The 14834-nt window shown below is 41.4% G+C and overlaps 2 protein-coding genes across 5 annotated transcripts in view; one reads left to right on the forward strand and one right to left on the reverse strand.

The window, feature by feature from the left end:
• Positions 1-14834, forward strand: part of LOC117153762 (uncharacterized) — a 41077-nt gene that overhangs the window by 19717 nt on the left and 6526 nt on the right. For all 3 annotated transcript variants that reach the window (XM_076621083.1, XM_076621082.1, XM_033328132.2), the window contains 2 exons: positions 2665-2842; positions 14394-14602. In XM_076621083.1, coding sequence (XP_076477198.1) covers positions 2665-2842; positions 14394-14602 — 387 coding nt within the window. The remainder of the gene's footprint in view (positions 1-2664; positions 2843-14393; positions 14603-14834) is intronic.
• On the reverse strand, positions 6472-13991 carry LOC143303083 (uncharacterized). 2 transcript variants are annotated; one of them, XR_013059091.1, is made up of 6 exons: positions 13386-13991; positions 13182-13306; positions 12960-13037; positions 11367-12878; positions 7661-11293; positions 6472-7422 (listed from the first exon to the last, which is right to left on the reverse strand). XR_013059091.1 is itself a non-coding variant. In XM_076621084.1 (2 exons), the coding sequence occupies exons 1-2, from the start codon at positions 7674-7676 to the stop codon at positions 7220-7222; spliced, it is 219 nt and encodes a 72-aa protein (XP_076477199.1). In that variant the 5' UTR covers positions 7677-7820; the 3' UTR covers positions 6472-7219. The 2 variants fall into 2 exon arrangements, 1 of the variants encoding a protein (XP_076477199.1); XM_076621084.1 differs by lacking the exons at positions 11367-12878; positions 12960-13037; positions 13182-13306; positions 13386-13991 and having other exon boundaries at positions 7661-7820.

Raw genomic sequence — 14834 nt, forward strand, 5'->3', positions numbered from 1 at the left:
CAGACGTGACAAAGTTCTCTACGTAATTAATATGTTGTTTTCTCTACTTATCTCGCTTTTAATGCAAGATGCACTTGTACTACTTTTTCATCGAATCCCTCCGTTGTATTTGCCTCGTTGTACTCTTATTTCTAGACCGGTCTGAGCGTAGTAACAAGTTCAATCTGTGCTCTCGCTGTTTCTCAATTTGCGGGAGCTTTATCTTTTCTCGACCTACCTCCGAAATACCTTGGGAGATCGGATTTCATTCGTAGTTCCAAATGATAGTCATCGAAGCTCCCATTTGCTCGTCTAAGCTTCCTATTGCTCGAGGGCATTGGAATTTCCCTCCGAATCGATGAAAACTTGCCGCTAATTTCGACTAGGCAAAGTTTTAGCCAGTGTCGTTGCCGTAATTAGATACTCGGCTCGGGAGACGAACTTCTTGAGTGCCTCGTCGACCTGTAACCGCATTAAATGCCCGCTTTGTCGGTCGTCGTGTACGCCACGTGTTCCTGGTTCAATTTTCATCCACCTTTGGAACTTGTCCTTGCATGTTAACGAACTGTTGCTCGTGCAAGGTCACCGGTAAAATTATTTCTTCCGCGGCCGTTCGTTTGACGCAACGATTCCTCAGCTGCCATTTTCATCTGCTTCGTCCACTAAGGATTCGATTATTCATTATTGGATACAGATAGTAAGGAGATCGTGCAATTTTTGGCCACTTCGATTCATCTGAACTACCAGAACGATCAAAAATGACCAATCCACAACTTTTCATAGAAACTTTACAAACTTACAACGATACAGTATTAGCTGTAATAGTTTTTGAATCTGGAAAGGTCTAATTTTTCATTTTTATTTCTGTGGCACGTGTTTCGTGGCTCAGTAGTACGATATTTCTATTGTTAAATCAGAATAGACGAGAGTTTAAAACGTATTGATATTATCGATATAAATTAGAGAATGAACACTATTCGTTGCAACAGATGAAACAGACTTGTCGTGGATGAAACCACGAATAGCACGTATTGCGTAGGTGGTAGAGGTATTTTTGAATGTATCCGAGGGTACGGACTCTGTTGAAGATTTAATTAACTCGATAATAAAGGGATATATAAATAAAAAGATTATAGAAATAATTGCAAGACTCTGAGCTGAAATTTATTCCACGATTGGCCATTCCCTGGGTGGTTCATAGGATCTGATGTAGTATGCATGAGCAGGTTGCGACCGCGTTGTAAACCGTGGTCTGAACGAAGACCCATGGTCTGTTATGGTATTTCGCAGACCCTTTGAATACTGGATTACGTCCGAACGTTAAGGTCCCCCTTCATTTCGCATTTCTGCTAAGTAATACTTCTATTCAAATATATGTACATGCAACGTGACGTAGATTATAATTCTTCGCGTATTATAGTCGTTCGGCTAAACTACATTATACCTACATAAATATTTATCGATGCGATGGAGCCCACAGAAAAATATTGAAAAAGTTGAATAGGATGGTATACCATGGAAGTTAGTTGGAAACCAGTTGCATTAAACCGCGTTGAAAAAGCGAATGAAATTCTGCGGAGTTTACAGGGCTGGCGAATGGAATTTTCGTTTTGAATTCGAGAGTTTTGGTGATTGAAACGGCGATTGTAAACAGTTTTCAAGTTCGTGTATTACAAAACGATGACTCGAACACAGTTTTCCCTTTATATTTTAAGAGCGAAGAAAGAAGAGCGAACCAAAATTGCTAAGTAGGGAGAAAAAGCGTTTCAATAGTTAGCAAGCTGTTCGAACAGGAAATTGGGAAGCCTTCGAAGCTTCGAAAGCTTTGCTCGTATATTTACTATGCGTCACGTCATAATTGGAGAATTTCCAAAAGTAAGAAAGAAAAAAAAAATGGTGGTAGTTTGTTTAACGTAGATCGAGGGTTTCTTTTTACCAGATGTGAACTTATCAAGCTCTTTGCCTTTTCACTCTTCCATCGGTTTATTTACTTTTTTTTCGCATACCCTTCGCTTTAAGACTGGAACTACACAGACGTTCTTTACGCCGCCTGTCGCGTGTCGCATGCGGGAAACACAGCACGCTGGCAATGCGATACAATATTTAGTATCGGCGTGTAACACGCAGCGTATAAGACACTCATCCAGCCGTACAACAGAAAAAGTGCACGTACAATACGCGACGTATGAAACGTCCTTGTAATCCTGGCTTAAAATTGATCTCGTTACTTTCCAATATGTATGTAAGTATGTAGAAATGTTAACCACGGTAAGACAAAGTATCTTGAAGTGCGAACCGACGCGATTGTTGAATCGTGTGTATGCGCGGACAGCGGAAAGAGAGTCTTCGATTGGTATGCGATGAGGACAGTCCTATTGTAGTACCTTTTTACAGCATTTTTCGATTAAATTATTCTTAAAATTTCCCTATTTGTCTTCTTCTTCGTGCGTGAAAACGGCTCTTCCTACGTACACGTATATATTTGTCTTATAAATTTTTAAGAGATTTATTTGACGTTCATTACGTTCATAGAAATTCGGAAGGACGAATAACCGAGGCAGCAAATGCAAAACGAAGATAACTATCTAATTAATCGAATATCCAAGCGATATGTGTTTATATTGTTTGTTCGCCTATTTGAACTAATAGCCTGGCTTTAATTAACTGTCTATCAATATGTTTCAGTTCCAGATCACATCAGGCCGCGAGTACATAGTTTACCAGAGAAAGCGTACAATCCGAGAGCCGGAGAGGATCTGTATAGACTTCGGGCATTCAGCATCACACATAAAGGCGTCGTTAATCGTGGTGATTCGATTATCTCGAGACGTAGCAGGAGCAACACTTCTGTCAATAGCAGCAGGTAATTAATCCTTGTTAAGAATTATGTTTTTTCTGTGTATGCGATTGTGAAAACTCGTTATAAGTATGTTTCAGTAGGAAATAATTGAAGCGAAACGTACGAAAATTGAAAAATTAAGAATTTGTATGGTGCCACGATTGTGCAGAGCACTGGGCGAAAAATTTGAAGCATATCGCGTTCTAATATTTTTTGAATAGAAGCGAACGATCGAACGATCTACAATTTCGGGAATTTCAAAGCCGATAATCGAGCGGTCCGCCGTATGCAGGATCAGTATTCTTGCTTCCTTTCGTTTCCATTGAATTGCGTTGAATCCGATCTAGAACGAGAACAATGACGGGCAAAATGCGCGACATGCTCGTTCCATCGATCACTCTCTATCACTGGGATTTAACTTATCAGACCGATTTCAATTTTCATATCATTGCCCTGCTAATAATTAATTGCATCGCGACGTGATTCATTCTTGGTTTTTCAGCCACTAAATATGTGAATTTAAAACATCGATATTTCGTTTAACATCATAATATTGCCAGAAAATTTTTTTGTCCTCCAACTTTTACAGAAATCGAATACAACGTGGATTCAACGCTCTTTGTATTATATATATTTTCCAGAGGCATTCGGCATCGAATCCGACTGCCGTAATTTCAATTACAGTATGTTAATCATGCGCTTACTTGTCCCCCAATTTGTATCGCTCTCGCCTCATCATTTTTCACGCTTGTTCGGGGGTATTAGAGGATTCAGCGGAAACGGAATTAATGGAGCACGTTTGTCGTCTTCCCTATTATGATTCTAATACCTTCGAGCCAACCTCGGCCATCGTCTTCAACGATATATTTCAGTCCAACGATATCGATCCCTATATCCTTAATTTCTACGCATTAGCATCGCGATAATAGTCGTTTAAATTATTCGTTTTGTAAATTAATCTCTTCGATCTAGTCGCTTTTAATGAAACAAGCTGTTTCAGTCATGAACGAAGATCGATTGATTTTTGCTTTCGTCTCTCGAAAATTCATTTTTTTTAGCAACCATGAAGCACATGACATTTCCGACCGGATAGAGGTAGAGGTAGTATCGTGGCGCTACGTTCGCGCTTTCATTCGTTTGCCTTCGACTTTCGTTACGAGAGGCCATAAGTTTTCCCTTCCCTGACAGAGAAAAATCGTTCGTACCCATGGGAATGGCGCTTGTACTTCGTCCCCGTTAAACTGATTGTCACGATAAAAATTTATGACAATCAGAGCTACCATGCCGAAAATTTAATTCGCCGGTGATAAGCGCAGGAAAGGCATGTTTATTTGGGGATCGCGTTCCAGATACTATGTTCGATAAGATAATCGCGTTCGCGTCGTGATAAAATCCTTGACAAATCGATCACGTTAAAACGCGTGGCCCCTTTTCTAACGAAGACATTTAGGTAAGAATTAAAAAGCGAAAGTTCACGCAAGGAGGTACGTCGAAGTGGAAAATAATTTCGATTATGATTCTCGGTTAATGGACGTTCATCAGGGTATGTTTTAAAACAGTGAGCGAGATTGCAAAAATTTACGAGCTTCATATATGATGCCCACGCATGGGGGGAAACTCCACATACACGCGGCGCAGGTAATATCTTTATCCTGCTGATATATCTCGGCTATGTTACAAAATATGAAAAAAATTGTTTCTTATGAGAAGTTGCTTTATGGCCTAACCGTATACTTTGAAAGCTATTTTTTTCACGAATGAAAACGCTGATGAAATTTCTGGCTCCTATATCAATCTCCTATTAGTATCAAACTAAATTTAAAATCTCCAAATTTCGATCTTCCGATTGCCAGCGATCAATTGCCAACTACGTATTTTTAGCGCATAATTCTGCAATCCTGTCGAGATAAAGGAAAATTCATTTCTGGACATTTTCCATGGTTTCCTGATATTCATTTTCTCACGGACTTTCGAGCGTATTTATCACGCTTGTCGATGAGATGGAAACTTCTTCCACGGCATTCCATGTTTAGACGGCTGTCTTTCTTAAACTAGAAGTCGTAAATGAGAAAATCCTCGTACCTTGGTGATTTAAACTTTCGCTCGCGTCCGCTGAGTGCCCCCCCCCCCAAGAGAGTGGCACTTAATTTCGGCAACAACAAGTGAATTAATCGAGTTCCTACGGTTAACTTCGCACTTTATGTCGTATTGTGTATTTCAACAAATTGTTACCCAGTGATTCGTTTGCAGTCAAATTTGCCATGCAAGTTAAATCGGTACGCAAAATTCAACGTTAGTTTTTGATGCCGAATTGTGTATTAATAAAAGCCAACGTACTGTCATATACAGGGTGGTTGGTAACTGGTGGAACAAGCGGAAAGGGGGTGATTCTGCGCGAAAAAAGAAGTCGAAAATATAGAATAAAAATTTTTCGTTTGAGGCTTTGTTTTCGAGAAAATCGACTTTGAATTCAATCTCATTGTAGATCGTGTCTCGATGGAAAAATTAAAAAAGAAAATTTTTATTCCATATTTTCGATTTTTTTTTCGCGTAGAATCATCCCCTTTCCGTATATACCACCAGTTACCAACCACCCTGTATATTTCGTTCAACAAATTCATCTCTCTCTCTCTCTCTCTCTCTTACGGATCTTCTAATTTATTTCTTGATATCGTTCCTTTAAACGAGACTTCTCTCTCTCTCTCTCTCTCTCTCTGTTTCTTACGTTTGAGAAATGACGTTTATAAATCTTCGCATGTATCACCGTTGTTTGAACTTCCGGTTTCTACTTGTTGTCACTTAACAAACGATCTTCGTTTTCCTTCTCATTCGGATAATTTACGCACTAGGCGAACAAGTTAATTCGTCGCTGCCGACAATGAATCAACTACAACTTCATTTTTTAAATGCACGAAGAAATCTTCCTCTTTATCTTTTATGACATAATCGTATCCTATATCTAAACGGAGATATTCTTGATTGTTCGACAAATGGAATAAAGCGGTCGATGAGAAGGGCTTGAGTAACTTTTGTCGATCGCGTAGAAATCTCGCTTTCGTCGACGGGTCGATTTCTATTTTAATTCGAATACGTTTCTCGCAAGGGGGAGATATTAGCAATCGTAAACGGGGAAACGTCGGTCGTATCGCCCCTTTTTCACGTTTTTCATTTAACGTCGTTTAATTGGATCTCGAAAACGACGTTGAGCCCAGCTGAATTGTCGGACGTCCATGACTCGCCATGGCCAGCAACGATGACATTTCTTTTGCAATTGCTGCACGCGTTCCACCAAGGTCGAAAGTTTAAGGGTAACGTGAAAATTAACGACAGTCGACGAAACTACTGTTGCGTCGTTTCCAGCAATTTTTGGCAATCAGTCGTTTAAAAAACTCTGAAAAATTATATGGACAAAACGTAATGGTTCAACGATTCTCCAAGCGTTTTCTCTTCTTTTCTTTTTCCGTGAGGATTTACGATAGCCGTGGAATCAGCTTACGGTTTTCAACGAAGGGCATGGATGTCGACGAGCTGCCTTTTTACCTTTGAAAGCACGTCGCTTAAGTAACCAGCAATCTCGTTGCTATTCTGAAACGGCAACAATAACGCTCGCTATAGATGGGGAACGTGAGAGATCGGCATTGAACGAACCAGAGAACAATATCTTAGAAACTTTATTATACAAAGATAATCGAATGTTTGCAACGAAATGTGGGATCAAGTCGTGACAATGATGGAGAGGCTTGCGTATTTAAAGGAGGATCGGTGATACGATCAGGGACGATCCTTAGAGGAAGAAAAGGAAAGGGCGAATCGCTATTTGGCGGGGAACCGCGCCGATTGGAGGAGAGCCAGAGCTCATGGTCGAGGCTTCCAAACGTTCCTTCATTTTCTTATTTTTCTTATTTTCATTATCAGCTATGCGGTGCAAAAGAGAGTGGTTATTTTTGAAAGCCACTTCGAAAGGCCGTGAACGCTTTGACTCGTCCATCAGCTATTCGACTCGACTCGTGTACTCTTCCTTCTGTTCCCTACCGCTTCTGTAGCACAGTCGCACGTTCTTCCTGGCTCGATCCAAGATCAACATGCAAGACACGAGGAAAGACTCTCTGCCACGCACTAACCGTATTTCCTTTGAATCTCGTTTCGATAGAACCATGCTGGCGTGACGGAGTCGACAAGAACGCGACTAGCTTCTCGAGTGTCTTCCATCGGCTATTTCATTCTCGAATTTTTCACATGGAAATGTTGGAACAGATCGGGAGAACACAATAATATCGTACGTGGATCGAAGCTGGAGCCGAGTGAAAAATACCGCGTGTCAACTCTCCCCTGCGTGGCACGACGTCAAAAGGGTATCCGTTTGTTGTTTTTTAATTGTGATTTGGTGTGACGATAATGGATCTAGTCGCTGTACTCGATCGTCTCCTCGTACTCCATGGACTGCTGCGCCCTCGTCGACGACGAGGTCACGGACTTGATGGATGTCGACGACTCGATCACGGACTTGGTCTGCACGCTCTCCATGGATTTCATGGTGGAGACGGATTTTGATTCCGCCGTGATGTTCATCGACTGTTCGACAAGGCTACCAGCGTTTTCGTTCACTGTCGAAATGAACAAATTCTTATCTTAATACATCGTCCGATGTATTGATTCACGATTATTTTGAACGTATCTTACAAATTTCGAAAAATTCCGAGTCACGGCAAATGACTGATAGCATTAATTAGAATTAGAAAGTGAAATAAAGAAGACAGATTGAACGTAAATAACAGGAGGAAATCGAGTTAGATAAGTAAAAAGGGATTCGATCGTGTACCAAATGAAATTAGCAACACGCACCTTTAGCGACCTCCATTACTCAATGAAAGTTGCGCGTCGGTTTCTCTTAGCCAGTCGGTTCCCAAAGGAAGTTTCCGTGAAGAAAGGAGACGCGAACAACTCGAGATCGAACTCACGAATGGTCCGAACCGCGGAGCTTTGGGTTATTCTAAACCCGTAACCGATGATGGAGAGGGAAAGTCCGCGATCACGTGGCGGTAAAGATGCACGAGTGTCAGGGGGTGAGAGGGTAAGGTGAAAAATATTGAGCGTGTTTGGCGGCTTTTACGACGCGGCGAGGAATATTCGTGGAATTTCGAATGGCTCGCAACGTACGTGTCTCGACGCTGAGTCAATGTTCTTCCGACAATCGCGACGTACGTCTAGCTCATTGTTAGTCATCGCCGTCGAAGATTGGTACTCTGATAGTCTCGAGATAACTGGAACCGATTTATAATCGGTTACGTGTATCTTTGTAATAATTTCATTTCGCGTTTCTTTAGGACAAAATTTAACGAAAAGCGAATTTCTGAAACCTGAGAATTTTTTTAGCCATCGCAGTCATCGAAGTTGTAAGGTATTTTGAAATCACATCTGGTGGAGCCTCCAAGAGCTGCTTCTGTGTAATGCCGAGGAAAATAGCGATTCGTAATCCGTCTTCCTGATGAGAAAAAGTCACGGTGGGGAAGTTCGTGGAAAAAGCTCCATGATCGAGGAATTAGATACGGTTAAACGATAGATCAAGTATGAGAGTTTTTATAGCGTTGATGAAACGTTCTTAAACCAACGTCGATTCGACGTTCTCGTTACAACGATACTTCCTTTATTTCTGGCGCAGGTCCTTCCGTTATAAATTTCTGTTTCTTCTGGTTTATATTAAGAAGAAGTAAATTCCAATAGAGCCTCTTCCATTTAAATACGTATATGTAAAGAAATATATCTGCTTCAAGCCACAATAATTTCGCATAATGTAAGTGAGTCATTCTCGCGAAATCTAAGAATCATATTTTTCACGAACGTTCGCGAGTTTCACCCTCGTTCGAGCACTATTTACAGTGGAAACGCAGTTTTGAAATTTTGCCAGATTTTCTGTAAACGTACCGTCTTCGTATTTTTTTCTGCGACATACTTTCAAGGCAGTCTGTTTCAACGCGCAAGGTGATCGGTCACTAAATTTAAAGACTGATTTTCCGAACTAAAGGATGAGTCACTTTCCGATCGTGGAAGATCAGCGGTTTCTTTACGGTTCTTTACGCTTTAAGATTCTTTACGGTTACATGCGAGTAATAATTGATGACTCATGCATGCTAGTGATTGTAGCAAATCGAATTTTCATCCATGGAAACGGTCCAAACGTCGCACATCAAATGACATATGAACTAGGCCGAGTAATTGTCAGCCAACGTTGAATTAATCGGAAAGTTTGACGGGAATCTTTAATTATTGGCCTGGTATGACGTTCATGCGTCATACTGGCAAACCATTCTGCTGCTAGAATAGTACTTTTATTTATATTTGTTTGAACAAAATGACTAAGGTTGCGCTATTTCTACGCCACGTAACGAGCTCGTTCAAGGTGACTTTCGTTTAATAATTTTCGATGGAAAATTGGATGAAATTAGATGGAAACTATGATAAATGGTTTCCTGCTACAGAGATTGTTCTTTAATTAAAATGTCCATTTTGCATTGACGCACTTCTATCGATACCCTCCAACGAATTTTCCTCTGTACAATCATCGCGGGATGGTTCTCTCGAAACATCGTAGGAATCCCCTCAAAATAGTCACAACTTGTTTGCGGCCAGGCGTTAGTTAGACCACCGAGAGCGATCCCACAGGGAACGAGCCCGGGAAAATAGGTTTCACGCAGGGAGGTCGGTTCTCTGGCTTACGCGAAAGGTTTCCATCGTCCAGCCTCTCGTTCCTCGTCAACCTTTTACGCACAGCCAACTCTGAATTTATGTTCGTCCGTGGTAATGTGCCGCTGGCGAGGATTAACGAATTCTACGAGGAAATTCGATCGTTCGACGATTACCGTTCAAGAAAATAGATTCGATGAAAGATTGGCTTGAAAGAAATCGCGTTTCGTAGATTTAGAACGAAGTTGGATGGAACGCTCCGAGAACGATTCTCTATGTGAGTATAATTTAGAAATCCGAAACCGCTCGCTTTTTTACGCTTTTTTACCATATTCGATAAATGCAACTTTGTTTCTAACTTCTTGCTGTTCCATTTGCGTGCAATCTCATCGAAATACTCGGATGCGACAACATCGTTTCTTATTCAACGTGACTAGCAAACATCGATGTTCGAGCTATTCGGATTCTGCTCTCAACCTCGACTCGCTTTTTTCGACGATTCGTCTGAAAATTTTCTTTACAAAATTATCGCCAATTTACCAATGTTGATGTGGACGTTTAATCTCTCTCTCTCTCTCTCTCTCCCTCTCTCTCTCTCTGTGTGAGTCCTTTCAATCCATGAAAATTTACGTGTTTTCCTGACGACAGAAGGAGAAAAAGAGGAACCTCGACGATCGTGTAATTTCACGACAGAGATGTCGCAGAAAAAAGTTTGGTCGTTGGAAAGATGATCGTCGAGCAAGAAACGACTACCATTGTGTCTAGACGATAAGAAATTCTTCCGGTGGAGATTGCCTCTCTCTTTCGTCGTGATCGTCTGTTATTACGCCAATTATTACATCGTATCCAAGGAGATGAGCCCAGTCGATGCGTTCCATCGTCTCTTCAAATAGACGGTGTAAATATTTGCACCGGTTTTTCGTTTTCTTACCGGAGAGATCTCTCCCTTTCTCGTCCCTCCGTTTATATATAACTCTGCACGTTACAGCCTCATCTTCGTGTTTCGTGTAAGTGTACTTACACACGTGCCAAACCGGAGGAATGCACGAAGCATTGTTCTTGGCCGGGACACGACGCGTGTCTCGATCGAGAGGAACCACGAGACCGAGTCTTGAAAATCGTGTAAAAGGAACAGTTGAATAATCGTCGGTCGAGATTTTGGACTTGTCACAGCGTTTCTCTGAATAAATGGGTATAAATTCTCGGAATAAATGGACGAAGTTATTAACGTAAATTATTAACGAATAAACACAGTGTTTTCGCGGAAAAATAACAAATAGCACTGCCAGAGAAAAACACAAACTCAACAAGCAAATTAAGAACCGATGAGAATTATGATTCGTGATAGCGACGTTCGTCGCGTTCTGCTACTTTGCCGGATTCATTAGCATTCTAAATATTATCACGATGATCGTACAAAGTGGTCCGCTTTTCTACTCGTGTAATCCGCCGCGCAGCGCAATTAAAATCAGTCGCGCGAAACGCGCTACATATATCGGCTGCTTTTCAGTTATTCGGGCATTTTTGATCGTGTCCACGCTGTTTCTCCATTGGCACAATTTTTTTTTTTTTTTTATTTATTCTGCTCAATCGCGCATATCGTGATCGATTCGCAATTTTTATTCGCCGATAAATAAAATGCCTGGCAATTTTCTACTAATTTCCTGTAGATCGAACAACTCGTTCAACCTTGAAATTCCGATTTAAAACTCGAATTCCTCGACAGGGTTAGCCGACGCAGTTACAAGGCGACGAAGATCGTAAAACTTCAACTCGCTGAATCGAACTGAGGGGCTGAAAGCAGAGATTTCCGTTTTATTAGGTTGAAATTCGTGTTCCATTGCATCGAGACAAGCGCGCTGCTTACGTCGACCCATTGCTGCGTTAATCCCAGATCGGCAACTGCTCCTTTCCACGCGCTCGCTTTGTGTCCAACATTATGCACGTAAATATGATTATGTAGCTCCCCGTCATACGATCGATAAGGGCTCGCAGTGAAACGTGACAGTCGATTGGAGGAAGTCACCTTGCCACAGTAGCGAATTGAAGGAATGGAGAAGCGAATACCTTTGTTCGAGTGTACATCGACGTAAATGGTTTTATTCTCAAAATATCACGAATTTATAGCTATGTCTCTCGACGACAAATAGGTCCTTTCCGATGCGCTCTTTTCAAGCATACCAGATGTACGTGTAATATGGATGCCTCTAAATTGAAAGAATATTTAATAACAACTCAAAGAGGGTTGATATTTGATCCACATGTGCACCAGCAGCGTGCACTAAGCGATATGTGAATTGCTTGAACAATTTTCTTGTTCGTATTTCGTTCCCATCTGCTGTGTATGTGTACAAAGTAATGCAAACATACGATAAATCGAAAGTTTCGGTATCAAGAAAATTTCAGCTTTGTCCAGCGAGATGATTGAAACTTGTCGGTTCTTTTCGTTTCGTTGAATGGCTCACGTGTAATCGACCAGAGGCTTCGAAAACTTATCCGGATTTACGTAATGTTTCGTGTAATGTTCCGCTGATTCTGTAGCATCGGCGGAAATTCAATCGCCGTTGGAATTGATTTCACCACGATCTCTCCCCTACCGTTCAACTCAACTCCATAGAACCCTCGATGGCCGAAACATTCGATTCGAGAGCTTTTTGGTCCATTAACCGACGATTTTTCATCGACGCCGACGATGCAAACGAAGAAACGTTCCGTCGTCGGTCGACGATATTCGATATGATGGATGCAATTTAACCATATACATTCTCCTGGATGCACGTCGAGACGTATTTTCCCTTTCGTTTGCTCGGAAAACGTGGAGGATGGAGAAGGAATAGAGTACCGATGCGAGTTTATTAAAATTTTTCGTGCAAGGTATTGGTGTCTTGTCGAGTTTATGGTTGGAACAGTGGAGCTGAAAACAACCGAGACAGTCGCGAAATTCCACGATTTTTATTTTTGTGGCTGCATTGCCGTTTCAGATGACCCGATTCCTCGAATAAGTCGAAAGTAATTCTCGCGGAAGAAAAGTCGGAAAATTTATAACATTTCGTGTACATATGGAAGATTCTGAGAAATACGAAACGTGTTATTTACAATAATTCATATTTATCTGGATTTCCGTGGTAGATTGAATCACGCCAACATGCAATCTCGTATTTCACACTTGATCGGTTATAATTTGCATCATCTAAATATCAAAAGGTTTTGTTACGTTCTTCGAAATAGTTTCTATATCTTTGAATTACATCCCAGTTTCAAACAATCCAGATCACCGATTGTTTCAACTCGGATTTCTTTTATGCAGACTTCGTCCCTAATTAAGGACCAGTAACATTCGCGGCATGAGAACGTCGACGATCGTTGTAAGCGAAGCAATCTGCAAAATTGAAACAAAACGCGCCACTGCGACAATGGTTACATTTTCTCGATATTCTCGGCAAATCCCAACAATCCTCACGTGTTTCTCCTGCGTGTCGTGTTTCTCCTTCTCTTGAAACGGGCATGATTTTGCATTTGGAGAGATAATAGGATTATTCTGTAAACAACGATCGTAACTAAAAGTTATTTAGATGCAACATACTAAATGTGCATGTTTGACGAAGAACCGTGTAATCCATTGTTCGAGCGAAGCTCGCTAATAGGATTCGGTCTCCTCTCGCAGCGGGTTCTATATACTTACGATAAATTAAATCGATGGACTTTATTGAGTCGAGATCGATGATTGGTTGAACTATAGATGATAATTATAGATCTGGCCTGGAAGGGCTCGTAGCTGCGAAAATCATAGACGCCAGCCTGACTGTCCTGTGGAAATCATGATTTTTATGACATTTTACAATTCATCCCTACGACATTCTATCTGTCACGTCGGGCGACTCTCTACCTGGACCAGGTCATACACCGCGGGCCAGACGGACACCAGATGTCCGCTCATCCTTGCTGCGTACCCTCAATAGTCCCAAGGACCCATCATAAATCCCAGTAATTTGCTAGCTAAGGTCCTTCAGACCCAACAAATATCTTTTTTCTAAATCACTTTCTAAAGACTATTGTTTACTACGGCTTGACACGGGCAACTTAGTTTTTCTCACGTACGATGCTTCCTACTAGCAACTTTCTATCGAGGGCGGCTAAGCCCTTCCTAGTCCACCAACCTCCGTTTATCCAATCAGGAGCAATGTATACTGCCCTGACTTTCCTGACCAAGAATGTCATGAACAAATCCGATAGTCCCGTGCGCTAGACACACCCATCACTAGCTTTCCTACGACACAGCATCGTCAATGTACCTTACTTCTACGACATCAGGAGGGTCAAGTCAACTACTAAGTCTAAATCTAACGCCTAACGCTTTAAGTCTAAGCACAACGCTAGAGGAGCGTAATTCACGTAAACTATCTAAGTCGATTCTCGGTATTGTCGAACATCCACCTCCTCTACTAAGTATACTATAGTGCTACGTCCACTAATACACTAAATTCAATTATAAGAGTCCTGCTCTAGCGTGCATATCGATCTTATCTTCGTGCGATAAGTTGTTATCTATTTATATCTACTCAACAGCGTAATCTAAGCGTTGGAAATACATAACTTATAATTCTGTGAATCACAGTGTTATACAAACTGAATCACCCGTATTGTCTCAACGGAAATCAGGGGATCGATCAATTCGTGGTGTCGATTGCTATAATCGTAACGGGAATTTACGACTCCCATTGACGTCTCTCCTCGCGATTGCGTCTCCCCGCGATTGGTCGAAACTACACTATCTTTCTTAACAGAGATCGAATTGAGATACTTTCTTACGATTAAGTCGAAGCTTCTGTGCTATTCGATCCTACACGACAACACAATAGTCGCTGTACGGTAAATTTTTGTACATTTTGTTCAGAAATAGCAATGTCTCGGGTGAAAGATCGCCGTTCGAAGGTTCCTGCTGCAGCGGACAAGGCGTGGGAGCGGATAGCACGGAAAGCGAAGAAATGGAGGAGATCTCGAAATATCGAGTGGTCCTGCTCGGTGATTCCGGAGTTGGAAAAACTGCGTTGGTTTCGCAGTTCATGACCAGCGAGTACATAAACACGTACGATGCTAGCCTGGGTAAGTCAAATCCTTTATTCTCTGTCGATCGATATAAAAAATTTAGTAGCTATTGTTTGTTATTTTCTGCCTGTTCTTTTACACCTTTCTCTGTATTTGTAGTCACTGTCGGTAATTAAATTTCACCTATACATCGCGTGTAACGTCGAAGTAAATAATAGAGCGAAGCGAAAAGAGGATTACTTCGCCGTGTTCTCTCCGAGCCCTATTTTCCTTTCGTCCTCTATGTTTT

The sequence above is a fragment of the Bombus vancouverensis genome, chromosome 8 (genome assembly GCF_051014615.1).
Source record: "Bombus vancouverensis nearcticus chromosome 8, iyBomVanc1_principal, whole genome shotgun sequence".
In the NCBI taxonomy this organism is placed as follows: Eukaryota; Metazoa; Arthropoda; class Insecta; order Hymenoptera; family Apidae; genus Bombus; species Bombus vancouverensis.